At 53.8% G+C, this 19,098-nt stretch overlaps 2 protein-coding genes across 3 annotated transcripts in view; one reads left to right on the top strand and one right to left on the bottom strand.

Annotated features, from left to right (window-relative positions):
• Positions 1-19,098, top strand: part of Dhcr7 (7-dehydrocholesterol reductase) — a 365,017-nt gene that overhangs the window by 140,944 nt on the left and 204,975 nt on the right. The gene's annotated exons all lie outside the window — the stretch shown is intronic.
• Cars1 (cysteinyl-tRNA synthetase 1) overlaps positions 193-19,098 on the bottom strand; it is a 39,674-nt gene continuing 20,768 nt past the window's right edge. For both annotated transcript variants that reach the window (XM_042672578.1, XM_042672579.1), the window contains 14 exons: positions 17,647-17,768; positions 14,183-14,295; positions 13,587-13,715; positions 13,100-13,229; positions 12,893-12,996; positions 11,892-11,989; positions 11,546-11,735; positions 10,948-11,016; positions 7,286-7,367; positions 4,345-4,425; positions 2,949-3,016; positions 1,981-2,040; positions 1,364-1,447; positions 193-496 (listed from right to left, as the gene is read on the bottom strand). In XM_042672578.1, coding sequence (XP_042528512.1) covers positions 362-496; positions 1,364-1,447; positions 1,981-2,040; positions 2,949-3,016; positions 4,345-4,425; positions 7,286-7,367; positions 10,948-11,016; positions 11,546-11,735; positions 11,892-11,989; positions 12,893-12,996; positions 13,100-13,229; positions 13,587-13,715; positions 14,183-14,295; positions 17,647-17,768 — 1,465 coding nt within the window. In that variant the 3' untranslated portion in view covers positions 193-361. The remainder of the gene's footprint in view (positions 497-1,363; positions 1,448-1,980; positions 2,041-2,948; positions 3,017-4,344; positions 4,426-7,285; positions 7,368-10,947; positions 11,017-11,545; positions 11,736-11,891; positions 11,990-12,892; positions 12,997-13,099; positions 13,230-13,586; positions 13,716-14,182; positions 14,296-17,646; positions 17,769-19,098) is intronic.

Below are 19,098 nucleotides of genomic sequence, written 5' to 3'. Positions count from 1 at the left end.
CCTTTGTCTGAGGCCGCCAGGCTGAGCTGGCCTTTGTTCTACTCAAATGCCTCCAGATGCGCCCACACAGCAGAGATTAGGCGGGCCGCGGACAGCTGAAGGGGCTCCATTGACCAGCGTGCTGACCTAGCGGCCCCAGGCTGGGCTCCCAAGTGCTGAGTGGGCAGGGTGTTGTGGAGAGGGCAGCACAGATTAGATTAGAGGATTTATTGTTGAGGTCTCAGATCCACCACGGACACGCACCTGCATGACCACAATTCTTAGAAAGGTCTGAGGACAACGAGCCGTGAGCGGAGCACAGGCCCCGCCGCCAGGCAGAGGCCCGTCAGTCCAGCAGCGCCAGTACAGGCAGCCAGGGGCCTCACTGCAGGCTCCCGTTCTGAACCATTTGCAGGTACTCTTTGTGGAGCTTCTCCTGGGTTTCCAGCAGCTTCTTCAGCTTCTTGGCCTGCCCCTTGCTCAGCTCCTTGCCTTCTACGTCATGTGTGGGCAGACCCTGCAACAACAGCACCAGTAGTACCTCAGACCCCTCCGCCTGCCCGTCCCCGTGGCCTCCATGCACTGGTCCCCCATGTGGCCACGTCCCCACTTGTGGGTGGCTCATCACCACCCCTGCTCAGCACCCAGTGTCCTGATTTGGCAGCGGTGGCTCCAGTGGGGCGCTGATGGCTCCTGACTACAATCCTAGCTGCTCAGGAGGCTGAGATATGAGGATCGCAGTTCAAAGCTGGTCTAGGTAGGAAAGCCCATAAGACTCTCATCGCCAATGAAAAAGGCTACAAGTGAAGCTGTGGCTCCAGTGGTAGAGCACCAGCCTTGAGAGGAAAAAATCAGGGACAGCACCCAGGCCTTGAACTCCAGACCTAGTACTGGCACATGCAGACAGACACAAAAAGGGAAAGAGACAGACTGGGTCAGGGGCGCTGTGCACACCGGGGCTACCACTGCTCAGTTCTGAAGTGGCCAGCTGGAAGGCATGTGCAGACCAGCAATGGGGCCTAAAGGTCCCGAGGCACAGCTGTGGGGAGCAGGCAGAGCCATGGGGAGCAGCCTGCAGAGCTCAGGGATCCCACTTTCTGTCACCTTCACCTCAGCCAGGCCACAGCCCCCCCAGAGTGTGGGGCTGGCGCTCAGCCCATCGCAGGCAGAGGCAGCACTGGCTCAACCCTGTCCAGAAGAACCAGCTGTCAGGAGGTACTCAGCACTCAGCACCCCAGGTGGGAGGCCTTGGATCTACACAGAAACCGTCCCTGTCGTCCTCACAATCTCAAACTAGAAAACCTGCTGGCCTACAACCGCCCTCCCTGCTCCCCTGCTCCCCCAGCCTGGCGAGGCCTGGTGAGGCCGGCGGCAGAGCCCTTACGCTTTCATCGAACTTGGAGTATTTGTCGAGTTCAGACAGGAACAGCTCACTGGGTGGAATCTTCATCTTACTCAGCTTTGCCGCCTGGAACCCAAAACACAGCGTCAGGACCTCGAGCCACCAGGGAGCCCCACACTATCACCCCCACACCCACTCCCGCCCTCAGCCCCCACCCTGCTCCCAAGGCCTCAGCTGGACTGGCAGCAAGCAATGGATGAGGACATGAAGGAGGGGACTACTCCCTGACACTCCCCAAGCCCAGTCTCCCCTTAGCCATGTCTCTGCTGGCTCAGGGCAGCCGGTGAAAAGGGTGGAGGGCAACACAGATCTCCCTATGGGAGGGTCCTCAGGGTGCCTCGCTAAGCTAGAGGGGGGCCCACCACACCACAAAGAAATAAGCAAACATGGGCTGGGAAGGTGGCTCAGTGGTAGAGTGCTTGCCTTGCATGCATGAGGCCCTGGGTTCGATTCCTCAGCACCACATAAGCAGAAAAATCTGGAAGTGGTGCTGTGGCTCAAGTGGTAGAGTGCTAGCCTTGAGCTGAAAAACTGAGGGACAGCGCCCAGGCCCAGAGTTCAGGCCCCATGACCAAAAGAAAAAAGCAAACGTGTGTTACTTCTTGCTCCTGCTTTTTCCGAGCGGCCTCCTCCTTCTTCCTCCTCTTCTCCTCTTCAACCTGGGAGAGCAAGAAGCATGAAGCCAGCTCCCCGCAGTGCTCACCAGTCTCCCTGAACCCTAGCGCTAGCAGCCACTCGCTCTGGGCTCTCAGAGTGCTGCTGGCCTGCCAGTGCTCCTGGCTGGTACCCACCTTCCCTCGTGCCGGCTCTATAGCTCCCAGAGCGGCCCAGGAAAAGTGGGCACCTCCACTGCTGGCACCTGAGTCCTCAGGATGCCCATAGTTATGACTATGTGCACCCCCCTCCCCAGGTCTTGCTACTTCAAGTTCCAACTGGAACTTGCAATCTTCCTGCCTCAGCCTCCTGAGTGCTGGCATTACAGGTATGCATTACCATACCTGGCTCTAACAACACAAATAGTTGGCCTTGTTCTTTTTCCTGGTACATACCCAAGTCCTTGAATGGAGAGATCCTCCCTGAACACTAGGGTGGAGGCCCAGGCAAAGGTCCTGATACTGAGTATGGAAGAGAGAGATGTATGGGGGAGCGATGGACAGAAGAAGAGGGACCACTGGAGGTGCCGGACCCCATGGTGCTCGGGCTGTTGCCAGGTGGCACCAGAAGTTTGCTAAGTGAATTGTTTTACTTCAGCTGGGGGAGGAGGTTTTACAAACAGGTCCCTTAGCTCCCTCATGAGACAACATATTCTCTGCCAGGCATGGTGATGAACACCTATAATCCCAGCACTCAGGATGTGGGGGCAAAGGGGGCCTAACTTGGAGGACAGCTTGGGCTCCACAGCATTATCTTGTCTCAATACACAAAGCAACACATCACACATTCTCCTCGTTTGGTTACCAAATTGTCAAACAGTTACCCACCTAGCCAACTTTTCCTTCTGACACAGAGACATAGACAAGGGATTTTAACCAAGGCATCCCAATGGTGTTTCTGCAATGTTACTAACCCTTTTCTTTTCTTCCCTCTCTTTCAGTAAGGTGTCTCTGTCCACCAATTTCACCACCGTTGGCAGTCCTGAAAAGCAGTCCATCAGTGATGGGGCCTGGGCACCCATCCCGCAGCCCCAGCCCAGCCCTCCGGGACACCACCCAAGGTTCCTAGGCACGCCACCCAGAAAGCTGAGGCCTGCCTTCTGGCTTGTGTAAGCAAAGCCAGTGTCACGTGCACACCACAGCAAGAACTAAACTCAGGGTCAAGCCGGGTACCGGTGGCTGATGCCTGTAATCCTAGCTAATCAGGAGGCTTAGGTCTGAGGATCATAGTTTGAAGCCAATCCAGGTAGGAAAGTCCATGAGACTTATCACTAATTACCACCCAAAAGCTGGGAGTAGAGCTGTGGCTCAAGTGGTGGAGCACTAGCTTTGAGGGAAAAAGCTAAGAAACAGTGTACACACACACACACACACACACACACACACACACACACACACACACACACACACACACACACACACACACACACACACACACACACAGAGCTTAGGGTGAGGCAGAACTAGCTTTGAGGGAAAAAGCTAAGAAACAGTACACACACACACACACACACACACACACACACACACACACACACACACACACACACACACACACACACACACACACACACACACACAGCTTAGGGTGAGGCAGAGCTTAGTAGCGAATAGTGGCTTCACAAACACAAGGCCCTAGGTTCCATCTCCAGCAGGCAGAAAAGCTAAACCAAAACCAAACCCTGTTACAGACAACAGTGAAATATTCCCATTGTGTTGTGCAGTGGGAAGCCCTGCCTGTTAGAAGTCACAGAATTCAACATATTGGCTAAGGATTTACAAATAAACCACTGAAGTCAGGAGTGGTGGTACATGCCTGTAATTGTAGCTACTTGGGAGGTGGAGGCAGGATTAGTTGGAGGCCAATGCCAGCCCAACAAAGATATCAAGAGGCTCTATCCCAACAAAACAGACCAGGGAAAAAAAAAAGAAGACACGGAGACATGGCTTGAGCGGTAGAGCACTTGCCTAGCAAGTGTGAGGCCCTGGCTTCAGTTCCTAGCTCCAAAGAGTCTGAAAGCAGGTGACAGTCACAGGACCAAGTCATGTCCCTAATTGAGCACAAAAGGAAAGGCAGCCAGTGGCTCGCAGAAAACTGGGCAGGGGACCCTGAGGCCCCAGGGCAGACAAGCAGGTCACCTGTAATGAGTGTAACCTCTAAGCCACCTTCTGCAATGCTGGGCTGGAGCCTAGCGTGCGCAGACTCATGCGGTGCTATGTCCCCTTCCAGCGCCCCTCCCATCCCAGCTCTCGCCCAGCTCCTGGGCTTGCCGTCAGTGTGCGCCATGGGCTCAGGCCCTCCTCACTCACCTTCGTGGTCTTCGAACCGCACCCCAAGCTCAGGCAGAACGTGGTCCCGCAGGGCATCACTGAGCTGCAGAACCTCAGGGACTGTGGGCAAAGCAAAGGGTTAGACCTGCACCTTCTCCAGTGCTGGGGAAAGCGTCTGCCACTCGGTTCTGTAGCTGGAAGTGGTGCGGTGGTTCAAGTGGTAGTTGCCAGCCTTGAATGAAAAGGCTCAGGGACAGCACCCAGGCCCTGAGTTTAAGCCCCAGCAGTAGCAGAAATAAAAAGAGTTTCAAATCCAGTCACACAGAGGCCATCCCCATTCCTACTCATTCATTACAGGTTGGGCCCAGGCCCCTCTCCATGGAGAAACTGAGGCAGCCGCAGAGCCCGTTCAGCTGTGGCTCTCCTATACTGTTGTTTTCACTTTGACTCCAACTCTGAAGAACGCTGAGCTTAGGTTCTGTATGGGTCTGAGCATGTCTCTTGCCTCTTGCTCTGCTATCTGGACTCCAGAATAGACTCAAAGCCGCCTTCCATCGCTCCTTGTATTCGTCCATCCCCTTTGAATTCCACTGGGCCAGGCAATTACATATATTGAGACTGCAACTTCTTCCCGGGATGCTCTGCCTGTCCTGGGCACTGCCTGCTGACCTGCTTGGGCCATGTTCTGCTGGATCCCACTACTAGCCCTGCACACCTGCATCTGCGTGGGTTCCAGGTACAACTTTCACCAGCCTCTTGGGGGGCAGCACTGCCCTGGCCCAGTGTCCCCATACTCCCAGCAATGCCAACCACGTGTGAAGTCTGGAGGAAAGCAGCTGGCCTGGGCCTAGCACCCTGTGCCCAGTGGGCCTTAGGGCAGAGGTGCTCAGAGCAAGAGGCCATGGAACTGCCTCAAGCTGCTTGCTGCTATGTCTGGCAAGTTTTTTTTTTTTTTTTTTTATTGTAAAGATACTATACAGAGGGTTACAGTTACATGAGTGAGGTAATGAGTACACTTCCTCTTGAACATTGTTACCCCCTCCATTGTTTTCCCCCTACCATCCCCTCCCTCCCTCCCTTCCCCGAGGTTCTTTTTTTTTTATTGTGATTAAGTGATTACATAATTTCCGGAAATTCACAGTATTGTGGAATAATGATGCTCATTTAAAGTCATAAGTTCATTCTAACTTTCCTGGAGCAAATTGTCTATCACAGTCTGTAACATATAACGGTGTTCACATGTTATATACCATATATGTGACCAGCAGCATGGGGATATTTAGTAGTGGTTCAACCAGATGAGTGGGAGTTCTTTGTTTCTTAAGTCCTGTTAGTTTTGTCGTATCACCTAACATTTTGGATTTAGCATCCACTTATCAGGGAGACCATGTACCATTTGTCTCTTCGTTCTTGGCTTACCTTGCTCAACATGATTCCTTCTACCTCCATCCATTTCCCTGCAAATGCCATTATTTTGTCATTTCTAATGGCTGCATAGTATTCCATTGTATATAGATACCACAATTTTTGGATCCATTCATCTGTGGTGGGGCATCTGGGTTGTTTCCATATCCTAGCTATTGTGAACAGTGCTGCAATAAACATGGAGGTGCACGTGTCCTTGTATATTGGTTCCTGTTGTTCAGGGTAGATGTGTCTGGCAAGTTTTTAAGAACTGGGCAAAATCAGGAAAGGTAGCCAGGTGCCAGTCAGGGATGCCTGTAATCTCAACTGCTCAGGAGGCTGAGATCTGAGGATCATGGTTTGAAGCCAGCCAGGGTGGGCAGAAAAGACCATGAGAGGGGCTGGGAAGGTGGCTCAGTGGTAGAGCGCTTGCCTTGCAATCCATGAGGCCCTGGGTTCGATTCCTCAGCACCACATAAGCAAAAACAAAAAAGCCGGAAGTGGTGCTGTGGCTCAAGTGGTAGAGTGCTAGCCTTGAGCTGAAGAGCTGAGGGACAGCGCCCAGGCCCAGAGTTCAGGCCCCACAATCGGAACCCCCCACACACACACAAAAAAAAGACCATGAGACTCTTATCTCCAATTAACCAGCAAAAAGGCAGAAGTAAAGTCATGATTCAAATAGTAAAGCACCTGCCTTGAGGGAAAAAGCTAAGGGACAGCAGCCACACCAAGTTCAAGCCCCAGGAAGGAACAATACAAAACAAAAACATGAAAGATATAGATCTGGCATTTTCCAGATCCTAAACTCCATACATCTCAAAATGCCAACAGGTGGAGGGTGGCTAAGTGAGGCCCCCGGAAGTGCTGGGTTTCCACCTGCCTGCCAACAGGCCCAGCCCCCACTCGCCTTTGTCAATCTAACCTCTCACCCTGAGCACTTTTGGCTGAGCACTTCTGTGGTCACCTGAACTGGCTGGTGGGATATAGAGGTTCATCCAAGAAGGCTCTCAAAAACAGCCTGAGGGCTGGGAAGGTAGCTCAGTGGTAGAGAGTTTGCCTTGCGTGCATGAGGCCCTAGGTTCGATTCCTCAGCACCACATAAGCAGAAAAGGCCGGAAGTGGCGCTGTGGCTCAAGTGGTAGAGCGCTAGCCTTGAGCTGAAGAGCCGAGGGACGGCGCCCAGGCCCAGAGTTCAAGCCCCACAACTGGCCAAAAAAAAAAAACAGCCTGAAACATGCTGAGCACCAGTGGCTCATTCCTGTAATCCTAGCTATTCAGGAGGCTTAGATCTGAGATCGTGGTTCAATGACAGTCTAGACAGGAAAGTCCACAAGATTTATCTCCAATTCCACCAGAAAACCCGAAGTGGCACTGTGGCTCAAAGTGGTAGAGTGCTAGCCTTGAGCAAAAGAGCTCAGGGATAGCACCTAGGCCCTGAGTTCAAACCCCCTGACCAATAATATAAGCAAACAAAACCCAGTCTGAAATGTGTGTGCCACCTGAGCAGGGTGATGGGCGGAGCATGGCACCAGCCAGTCCAGCTATACCCTGCTCTGCTCCCAGAATAGAACCTCACCTTTTTTCTCCCGGGCAATCTTTCGCACACCTTCTCTGAATTCCGACAAGACCTGCAGGTAGGGCATGACTGTGGACTCAAGCTGCAGAAAGAATGGGTTTGGGTCACAAGAGCAGACACTGTATTTATAACTGAACACTTAACTGTCCAGCAGGCCACCAGAGGGCAGAGGCAGTACCCCAGAGCTGGTGGCCTTGCTCCTGACCCACAGTGCAGCACACAAGGTATGCAAGTGACCTGTACTGGTACTCATTCTGCCTGCTGCTGGTGTGATACACATCTCTCAAGCTAATCCTCAGATCTCAGCCTCCTGAGGAGCTTGGATTTCAGATGTGAGCCACCAGCACAGGTCTGTAGGTTCTTTTTGCAGAATGCATGGTATATTCATGTACCTTTAACAGAGAATGACCCCGCGGTGTTGGGGAGAATCAGTTCTTCCCCTGAGCACAACTTGAGGAGGGACACAGGAAAAGCACCATGGAGGAAGGGGACACCTCCACGCCAGCCAGATCAGCCTGGCTCACCCTGAGATCCATGGGGTGACAGGGCCACAGCCAGTCCACCCTCACATCCTACTGCAGAACTTCAGACTTGGAAGTCAGCCCAGGGGCTTCACACAGGGCGAGCAGTGGGACGCAGGCTGCTCGGCCCTGGTGCCTAGCAGGCTCATCATGCAAGCACACTGCTGGCTGCTCATTTCCACTGAGTCAACTTCAAAGGGCTCATGGCCACAGGACTGTTGATGTCCTTTACTCAAGTTCAGAAGCAGTTGTCTTTAAAATAGGTGTATTTTGGTTGGGGTTTTTGATGAAACCATTACCTTAGTATTGTTTGCCCAAGAGAAGGAAGGAGCTATGGCGGATTTCTAAGAATCGCAGGGCAGAAAAGTCTGTGAGACTCATCTCTAATTAACCACCGAAAGCCAAAAGAGGGGTGCTCAGGTGGTAAAAGGCTAAGTTCAAACCTCCAGTACCAGTGCATGCGTGTGCGTGTGCACACATCACACAACAGCAACATGTTCTGCACTAGTGGCTCATGCCTGTAACCTTACTTGGAAGGCTAAGATCTGAGGACCCTGGTTCAAAGCCAGCCTGTGCAGGATCTTCAATTAATCAACAACAACAATTAAAAGCCAAAAGTGAAGCTATGGTAGAGTGCTAGTAAAGAAGCTGAGAGAGAGAGAGAGACAGAGGCAGAGACAGAGAGAGAGACAGACAGAGACAGAGACAGACAGACAGAGAGAGAGAGAGAGAGAGAGAGAGAGAGAGAAAATGCTGAGTTCAAGCCCCAAAACAGGCAAAAATAAAATAAAATAGCAATATCTTCTCAAAAGCAAAGGTGGCTCTAGAAAACACAACAGCCAGCTGGGCGCCGGTGGCTCACACCTGTCATCCTAGCTACTCAGGAGGCTGAGATCTGAGGATCGAGGTTCAAAGCCAGCCCAGGCAGGAAAGTCCATGAGACTCTTATCTACAATAAAAACCACCAGAAAACTGGAAGTGGCGCTGTGGCTCAAGCGGTAGAGCGCTCGCCTTAAGCTGAAGAGCACAGAGACAGCGCCCAAACTCAGAGTTCAGGCCCCACAACCGAGGAAAGGAAGGAAGGAAGGGAGGGAGGGAGGGAGGGAGGGAGGGAGGGAGGGAGAGAGAGAGAGAGAGAAAGAGAGAGAGAAAGAAAGAGAGAAAGAAAGAAAGAAAGAAAGAAAGAAAAAGAAAGAAAGAAAGAAAACACAACAGCAGCTCTGACACTGGCGCGGCTTGGGCAGGGCCTGGACAGGGCTGCCCCTACCCAGGCGATTCTTGAGGGTGCATCTGCCCTCTCAACCCCGCCCTCCCCCACAGGGGTGCCTCACTCTGCTCATCGTGAGGCAGCCTTCAAGGTGTTGCCTTTTTATGTTGTACTGACTGAGCTCTTGTTTCTATTACAACAGCAGCTGTTACACTTAAATATTTATATCCCCTTTCTACCAAGCTGTTGAACGTTCTCCTGGGAAGGAGGGGAGAGACACAAGTCCCAGAGGAGCATTCTTAGTCGTCCTCCTCCTCCTCCTCCTCGTAGAGGAACACAGCTGGCGTGTGTGCACCAGTCACAACACAAGCGATGCAAGGGAGACCAACTGAAGACAAGCAGGCCTGTTCTGGGTGGGTTTTCTCAAAGGTTCCAACCTCTATGCAGACGGCTCTTCACCATGGTTGCCTCTCATCTTCCAGCTCAGGGGGTGGGGGGGCCTCAGGCTGTGTGGTGGACACTGGGTCCGTGTCAAAGCCGAGCATGGTCTGACATCTTTTTTTTTTTTTTAATCGGTTGTGGGGTTTGAACTCTGGGCCTGGGTGCTGTCCTTGAGCTCTTCAGCTCAAGGTGAGGGTTCTACCACTTGAGCCATGGCACTTCCGGTTTTCTGGTAGTTCATTGGAGATGAGAGTCTCATGGACTTTCCTGCCCGGGCTGGCTTTGAACTGTGATTCTCAAATCTCAGCCTCCTGAGTAGCTAGGATTACAGGTGTGAGCCACCAGCAGTGGCTTGACATCATTTTTTCTTGTTGTTGCATTGTTTTTTGTGTGTCAGGGCTTGAACTCACAGCCTCACACACTCACTTGGCGTTTTCACTCAAGGCTAGTGCTCTACCATTTGAGCCACACCTCTACGTTCTGAAGAGTCTCACAAGCTTTTCTGCCTACACTGGCTTTGAACCCTGGCCCTCAGATCTCAGCCTCCTGAGTAGCTGGGGTTACAGGCGTGAGCCACCACTAGGCTGGGCATTGATTAGTTTTCTGCCCAGCCCTGTGGGCAGAGGCCAACAGTGGAGAGCCCTCCTCAGCAGTGTGGGCTTATAGCCTGTGGCAAAACATTGAGTGGACACTGTTAGTGTCTGCTCACATCCAGGCTGGCCGCTTGGCCACACACCTGGTGGAGAGGGGGAGCAAGTTACATCTGCCCCGAAACCACTCAGCGGGTTTTCCTTGTCATTCGATACAGCACTTGCACAGCACTTGCAGCATATTAGGAACTATAAACGTCTGCAGCGGGCTTAAAGCACACCGGAGGATGTGTGTGGGCTCTGGGTGTGAGTTCTGTGGACTCTGGTGTGCTAAGGGAGTCAGGGACAGCTGGGCCTGTGCCAGAACCCACAAGTGAGATCTCCTGATGCTGCTTGGCTGGGGGGCAACTGACCCATCCAGAGCCCAGACCTGGCTTAGAGCAGCCGGGAAGGGTGGCAAGGTGCCCCTGGGCCATGGCCCGAGGACGGCCTGCCAGTCCCTTCTCTGCCTACACTCTCAGTCACAGAGGAGACTCGACCAGGCTCAGCCTAGAAGGCGGTGAGGATGGAACCTCATCCAAGCTGTGTCCAAAGTGTCGGCAGAGGAAGGTGAGACTCCGGAGGGCTTCGACAGTGGGAGGGGTGGAGGTGAGACTCCGGAGGGCTTCGACAGTGGGAGGGGTGGAGGTGAGACTCCGGAGGGCTTCGACAGTGGGAGGGGTGGGGGTGAGACTCCGGAGGGCTTCGACAGTGGGAGGGGTGGAGGTGAGACTCCGGAGGGCTTCGACAGTGGGAGGGGTGGGGGCTCTAAGACATGCACACTGGGTGGGGCCGGAGGGCAGCTGCAGCAAACCCCAGGTCCAGCGTGGAGGGGACCCTTGGGTCCCAGACTGTTCTACTCACATTTACACTGGTGCCAGACTCGCCTACAGGGAAGCCCAGGGAGCTTTCCTCTTCTATAGCCCCAAAGATCTAAGGAAAGAACCAGACAGACTTAACAGGGATAGCATCACCCACGGCCTGTAGCCAATCCAGTGCTCTGCTGTCTATGGGGGCAGAGGGCAGCCCCTCCAGGGAGGTCTCCAGGACTGAAGGGACAGAAAGGGCAGAGCCCTGACCCATCCCACATGACCTCATCCATCTGGGGTGAGTCGGAGCTTGGCTGCAGCTCTGGCACTTTCCCAGCCTGAAGCCATTGGTAGCCAGCACTGAGACGGAGGGCAGGGCAGGCAGGCAGCCCGGGGGCCCAGCCGGCCTGGCAGCACTGCCTCCTGACACGGTGGTGCAGCCAAAGTCAAGGCCTTGCCACCGGCTTGCTCTGCAAACTCCAAGATGGGAGCAGAGAGAAACTAAGGGCTGGGCAATGCCTCTGGCCCAACACCTACACTCTAATCCAGTCCACAGGAAAGGGCCGGGCGAGGGTGCGGGGGGGGGGGGGGGGGGGGGGGGGGTTGGGGGGAGTGGAGCTAAGACCGGGGCCCATGTCTGGGGGCCTGCTCACCTTGAGCATGTGGGTGAGGTACAGGGCGATGCTCCCCAGCAGAGCCCGGTTGGGCCTCCTCCGGGCCGCCTTGCGGGCCGCCATGTACAGGTTGCACTGACTGACCAAGGCGCGCATCTCTTCTAGCACGGTGCGAGTGTCCACATTGTCACAGAGGGCCTCATGGACGGCTGTCTTTTTGTCGTAGAAGCTGAACCAGGAGAAGGAGGGGACAGGAGCGGTCAGAGGTGGCTCCACAGTGTCCCGAGTGACAGGCCCACAGCTCCCTGCCCCCAGGACGCCTTGGCCCACACATGCTCTCACGTCACGTGCACATGGCAGACCCAGCGCAAAGGCTGCCCCTCACTTCTTATTCAGCTCCGCTTCCTCCTCTTCCCACTTTTCAAACTGGCCAGTGATATCAACAGGAGCACGAAGCACATCCTTCACATTTAGGAAAAACTCCTGGAGTCAGAAAAAAAATCACTCATGAGCATCTAGGAAACTTTCCCATCTAGAAGTTTCTGACATTTTCCTAATGAAATCTGTATGTGTGTACAAGTACTAGGGCTTGAACTCGGGGCCTGGGTGCTGTCCTTTAGCTTTTTCACTCAGGGCTGGCATCCTACCACTTGAGCCACAGCCCTACTTCTAGCTTTTTGGTGGTGAATTGGAGATTAAGAGTCTCGCAGACTTTTCTGCCCAGGCTGGCTTTCAACTGTGATTGTTAATCTCAGGCTCCTGAGTAGCTGAGGTTACAGGCTTGAGCCACTGGCACCGGCTCTCCAGATTTTACTTTTTCTTTTTCTTTTCATCAGTTATAGTGCTTAAAGTCAGTTCCTGGACGCTGTGCCTGAGCGCTGTCCCTGAGCTTTTTTGCTCAAAGCTAGTGTTTTATCACGTTAAGTCACAGTGTCACTTCTGGTTTTCTGGTAGTTAATTGGAGATAAGGAGTCTCAGGGACTTTCCTGACTGGGCTAGCTTCAAACTGCAATCTTCAGATCTCAGCCTCCTAAGTAGCTAGAATTACAGATATAAGCCATCGATGCCCAGCTTCAGATTTTTCTTTTGACAAGACCTGACAAACCACAACAAAGGCACACAATATAACCTTTCTGTTGTTGGGGCAGAAGTGTTGGAGCCCAAAAAGCACTCATTGGGTAGTAATCCCAGGTCAGAATGACATGCTACCACATGTGAACTCAGTCTCCATCAACTCTGCAAACTCCTGGATGTTTCAAGAAGTGGCTGAATTCACTAGCCCCCCACCACCCCTGGCCCTGACAGGATTCTGTATGTCCCTGGGCCTCGGTCAGAAGAACAGAGCGACCACAGAACCCGCAGTCTTGGCAGGAGCTGGGAACTTACGTTCAGGAACTTCTCATACTGGAGTGCAGACTCCATGGTATTGCTCGAATAATCTAGTGTGTCTTTCCACGAGTGCATGAGGAACGCCAGCCGCAACTGTCGTGCTGGGGAGCAAACACACAGGGTGACACTTATTCCCTGAGCAGCGTCCGCTCCCCCGACCTGTGGGCACGCGCATGGAGGCGTCTCGGGAGAAGGCCAGCTTACCCGAGTGCTTCTTCAAGGCGTCTTTAATGGTGATGAAGTTTTTTAGTGACTTTGACATCTTGCAGCCTGCAATCGTCAAGTGGCCGGTATGCAGGAAATACCTGACCCAGCAGTCGTTTTCAAAGTAGGCCTGCGTGCAAAGAGACAGGAAAGGCTCGGCCACATGGCCGGGGGCCTTGCCTGCCGAGGGTGCCGGACACCGGATGCTGTCGCCTGGCCTGTGTCATCTCACACCATCCACGCGGTAGATGTCACCTCCCCTATGGACCACGCTGGGTTACCTGCCGCCAGGTAACACAACGGGTTTGAACCTGAGCCTGTGAGTCAAGGCTAGGCTATCACATGGAAATCAGACCAGAGGCCTAGGGCCCTAACTCCCACACACCTTGAGGCTACTAAGAGAGGCTTCAAAGAGGGCCGTGCCAACAGCCCAGCAGGAAGGACACCGCGCACTCTCCGCCTAGCAGGACGCCTGCTGCCTGCCTACCTCTGACTGGGCCAGCTCGTTGTCGTGGTGGGGGAAGCGGAGGTCGAACCCTCCTCCGTGAATGTCCATCGAGGCGCCCAGGAGCGTGCCGGCCATGGCCGAGCACTCGATGTGCCATCCCGGACGGCCCTGCAGACAGAAGGGGCCGTGTTGGCTGGCCACGCCCCTCCCTGACCCACGACTGCCCCTGACGCTCACTGGAGTAGGCTCATGGGGAAAATTGAAGACTGGTGTAGGCCACAGCTTGACTGATGTGTAGGCACCATCCCAGAGCTCCAGCACCCACCAGAGACAGATGGCTCCACCCCTTCCCGCAGGTCTCATCTTCCAGACAGGGCCATGTGGCCTGGGGGCTAGGAACACCCAAAGGAACAGCATACCATCGAGAGGCCTCCCAAGTGGTCAAATCTAACTATGCCCCTCCCCCCAACTTACAGACAGGAAAACAGGGTCCCAGGAAGTGGCTCACCTGGAGGCGGAGCGCATCCCAGGCCGGGAAGCCCTGTGCTGGCCCAGCAGCTGTCCCTCACACACAGAGCTGCCTCTGGGGGGCCAGCTTCCTGTTCTACCACCTTTCCCCAGTAATGCCCCCTCACCTGTCCCCAGGGGCATGGCCAGGACGGCTCCCCGGGCTTGGAGGCCTTCCACAGGGCAAAGTCGTTAGGAGAGCGCTTCTCGCCTAGGCGGTCTGCAGAGATGCTCAGGTCGCCTGGGGACAGGGAGGGAGGGAGGGAGGTGGGGTCAGTCGGTCGCAGGCAGGCACCCACAGGAATGCCCAGCACTTCACTTCAAGGCCATCGGGGTACCCAGCTGATCCTTGTCGCTAGGTTACTAATCTGGCTCAGACAGTCTCAAGTTGGCTGTGGCCACATGGTGCCACTGGTGTCTTGATTTAGGACATGCCAGGGTGCGGGCAGACCCTGGGCTTGGCCACATGCCTCTCACCCTGCTTCCCCAGGCTGCAGCCGTGGCCCTTGAGAGATGCTTCTAGAAACAGGCCACGTGTTCTGCACCAAAGCCACAAGGCATGGCACCCAGTGATGCGGAATGCTTGGTGGGCCCTGGCTCCGGCGGGGCCTGCATGGCTGTCTGCCTTGGGCCCTGGGAGACATGCGGGCCACTTCCTGAGGGGTGGAAGCAAGGGGGTGACCCTGTCCCTTGAGTCACGACAGCTGTGAGGAGAAGAGGTGAGAGGCTGAACACAGTGTGGGGGGGAAAGCCCCGGAACCCCGCTGCGGGCATGGGGCCAAGTGAGCCTTGCAGCAGGGGTGGGGCCGGGGAGCTGCCATGAGGCGCACAGGATGCCGGGTAGTTAAGTCTCAGAGACAGCACCTTGGCACAGACAGACTCATGGACCGCAGCCATGGACCCTAAGGACCTGTGAGTCAGCCCCACTCCACAGGGGAGCAGGAAGTCAAGTGGGCAGCTACAGCCAAGGCTTCGTCGTGGAGCCTCTAGCCTGGACCCCAAGGGTGGGGCTGGCTCTCAGGTCCTCCCCAGGGGCCGCTCACTGGGCCTGGGGCAAATCCTGGGACAGAGACAAGCTTCAGGCAGGGAGAGATGGCAAGAAGGGAACCTGCACAGGGAGGAAACGCTGGAGGGCGGCAGAGTGACAAACTTTCAGCCCAGAACAGACTACCGTGAACATTCTGATATGAGGGTTTACAAGTGAATGACAATCCCTTCAAATACAAATCAGACACCCAGGAGAGACTCTACCTGGTTCTCTCTCTCCCTGATCCCTACCCACCGCCAGCTACCTACCAGTGAGACCCCAAGCATAGCACAGTGTAGCTCCAGGGGTCCTCTTTTAGCCACCTGTCACTCCACAGAAAACATATGCCTAGGCTTTTGAATTATGAACATGGTGACCCTTGAATATCTGCATTTGATTATTATTTTCCTTTCGCAGTTGTAACTCAGGGCCTTGCACATGGTGAGCAAGCACTCTACCGCATGAGCCACACCCCCAACTTTTTTTGCTTTCATTTTCTAATAGTTACACCGTTTTGTAGGGGCCAGCCTGGACTCATGATCCTCCTACCACCTCCTACCTATGCTTCCTCCCAAGTAGCTGGAATGACAAGTGTATTCTATTATGCCAGGCCTTTTAGTTGAGATAGGGTCTCATTAACTTTTTTTGTGTGAAAATACAGTACAGAGCGGTTACAATTACATGGGCAAGGTAATAAGTATATTTCTTATCAAGCATTGTTACCTCCTCCTTTGTTTCCCCTTCCCATCCCTTCCCCCACCTCCCCCTGCCAAAGTTGTAAAGTTCATTTTTCAACATAACATCTTGTACATCTCATTGTTGCAATGAGTCCACCTGTATCCCTATTTAAACAATTTGTCATTAACTTTTTTTTGTTTTAATAATTTTGTTATTACTATTAGTGAGTGTGTTGTACAGAGGGGCTACCATAAGGCAGATGTATACGTTTTTTTGGACAATGTCCTTTATTTTCCTCTGCTTCCCTTCCTAACTTAAAAAAAAATTATTTCCTTTACTGTTATTATAAAGGTGATATGCGATTACACTAATCTGGTAATAAGTACATTGTACATTTCCTACCTTCCTTCATTTCGATTGTAGGGCTTGAACTCTAGGCCTGGGCGCTGTCCCTCAGCTCTTCAGCTAGCGCTCTACCACTTGAGCCACAGCGCCACTTCTGACTTTTCTATTTATGTGGTGCTGAGGAATCGAACCCAGGGCCTCATGCGTGAGGCAGGCACTCTACCACTGAGCCACCTTCCCAGCCCCCATTTCCTTTCATACAGTGTCTTCCCTTCCTTCACTCTCTCCCAGTCCCTCCCTCCTGTCTTCACTATTTTTGTTCAGTCTGGCCTCAAACTGTAATCCTCCTGATTTCTACCTGCTGAGTAGCTAGGATTACAGATAGGAACCACGTTTCAAAGTGTACTCTGGGAACCGTAGCAGAACACTACCCTATCCACAGACAGTTCTGTGTCTTGTAAGTGTGCTGGGCCGTCCCGGCCCTCTTCCACATTCCATCTCGGGATACTTTCAGCAACCTGCTGCTCCAAATCCGTCATGTCTTGGAGACCCACATGGGGACTCTGGGGCATAAAGGAAGCTTATCTTCCTGGTGACTTTCTTTCTCCTTTTCTACCTGCGTAAATCTGCACGGGTCAAGAGCTGTCTGTCCTCTCTTCCAGGTCTCTACTGCTGACACTCGCTGCGGCAGGAAGCAGACCAAGCAATGCAGCCACGGGGCCTCTTCTCCTCCACTTCCCCTCACAGACCTTCCTGGGACATGCAGCTTTGCCCAGTGGGGGGGATGTGGACCTCGTCGAGGGCTGTCCCCTTCCCTGTGTGCCTCTAGCACATCTCAGCCTATTTTATCTGTTTTTAAGTTGACCTGGATGTCCCCAAGGGCCGCTCTGTGCCCCTCAACCCAAACAACACACACAGGCAGATGCCACCAGCTCCAAGTGGTTTGACACTGCTGTCAGAGGCCTGTGATGGAGGTCTCCCTTTAAGGAGACTTGGCAGACAGAAAAATACTAAGTGCCAGGTGGAACACAGAGGTAAGCCAAGCCCAAGAAACAGGACGGATGCGGGGAGAGGATGGCGGGCTCTGCCCACCTTTCCTGGGCTGTGCGGGTGTCCACAATGGGCCAGCAGCACCACCCACTGAGGACTTCAATCGCTGTCACGTGTGCACGTGCGTGCGATGTCTGCCCTTCCAGCCACAGTTCCGCTTTACTCATCTTTGTGGAGAACCAGCTAGCTTTTAGCTTTTTATTTTCCCTATCTCAGAGGCCTGCATTTATCTTGTTTTCAGTGTAAGTGCTGGGGATGGAATTCTAGGCCAGGGTGTTGTCGCCTCCGCTTTTTTTGCTCAAGGCACTGCCTTTGGGTTTTTTTCTTTACTAAACAGTTCAGTTCTCCATGGTTCTATATGGAAAACGCCTAGGTACTCCTCAGTGAACCCCAGAGCTAGGCAGGGACGCCCCGTGACCATGGTTCAGGTGGAGTGCAGGGCAACAGCCCAAAGCTGAGCAAGCAAGCAAGCCTGCTCCCTTCCAGTCTTACCTTCCCCTTCCTGAAGAGCTCTCTGGTCCCCAACAGCTTCAGGCACCAGCTTTCCGTAGGAGTGTTTCTCACTGGATGCAAACTTAACCGTGTCAAAGTAGACAGACCCATTTGAGACATACCTGAGAAACAAGGAGATGAGAATTGAACATGCAGACTCTCCACATCACAGTGAGAGTCACAGGCTGCGGGGGGCGGGGGGGTGGGGGGAGGACTAGAACTGAGTAGAACTGAGGACTGCTGCACCTTGACCTTCCCGCACCCCAGGCGGCTGTTCAGGGTGTGGGCTGCATGGGGACAAGGCCGTCAGCTTGGAGGCCGCCTCCTCACTGTCTTAGCAGGTGCCATACAGACCCTGCCTGCCTTCTGTGGGCTGGTGAGGACCAAGGCCTGTGTGGCTTGTCCTCTGCTGAGTATGGACCCCACCTCCAGTGGCCCTGCCATGGCTATGACTGCCTTCTTCACCCTGGGTCTGGCCCTGCCTCTGCCCCTCAGGCAGGCCTCTGTGTCCGGCTGCCCAGGGGGAGGATGGTGCTGCTGCAGGCTGACCTCGTCCAATTTGTGCAGCTCACCCAGCACCAGCGCAGGGCTACCCAGGGGCTCACGGGGTGGCCCTGCTGGCAGAGGAGGTGGCAAGTGCTTCCCAGATGCCTGGTTTCAGCTGCGCCTTCATCTCTGGGTCCTTAAGACACCGGTTGTAAAGATGCTAGGGACGTTTCCTGCAGCTGGACAGCTGCACAGGAGCCAGGGTGCAGTAATCTGTGCACTAAAACCACAGTCAAGCAACAGGGTGCATGCTGGGGTGTGCGGAGGATGAGTAGGTGCGTGTATACCTACAAGTGCTGAGGCTTGAACTCAGGGCCTGAACATTGTTCCTTGCTTTTTTCGCTCAAGGCTGGAACTCTATCACTTGAGCCACAGCTCTACTTCCAGCTTTTGGGTGGTTAATGGGAGTTAAGTCTTATGTATTTATCTGCCAGACTGGCTTCAGACCGGGATCCTCAGCTCTCAGATTCCTGAGTAGCAGGGATCGCAGGCATGAGCTCAGTGTGGTGCCCAGCAGGATGCATACATGTAGTGTGAGTGGGGTGACGTCTCCTCAGGCCGTGCAGAGTGGATGTTCAGCATCATGCTGCTCTGGCCTAGATTCTGAGCAGGCTCGGCCGGATCTTCCCTGTGGTACCAAGGTGTGCTGTCTACAAGGCTGGTCAGCCAGACACGGGCTCCTTAGCCCAGCTGGGGCACAGATGCAAGGGACCCCTGGAAGAGCGGGATATGGCCAGGAACCCCTTCTCCCTGGTGCTTCCTGCCTCCAGCAACATGATGGCTTTTCTTGGTTAAGAATCTATGGCAATGAAAAAACAACTATTCGAAATGAAAAACCTAAGGGCTTTTTTTTTTTTTTTTAATGTATCGAGTTAGCTATCTATCTAACTACCTCCCTACCTATTT

The sequence above is a fragment of the Dipodomys spectabilis genome, unplaced genomic scaffold (genome assembly GCF_019054845.1).
Source record: "Dipodomys spectabilis isolate Male_0828 unplaced genomic scaffold, ASM1905484v1 ptg000728l, whole genome shotgun sequence".
In the NCBI taxonomy this organism is placed as follows: domain Eukaryota; kingdom Metazoa; phylum Chordata; class Mammalia; order Rodentia; family Heteromyidae; genus Dipodomys; species Dipodomys spectabilis.
Note: the sequence above shows the minus strand (reverse complement) of the source record. Positions and strands in the feature narration are given on the sequence as shown.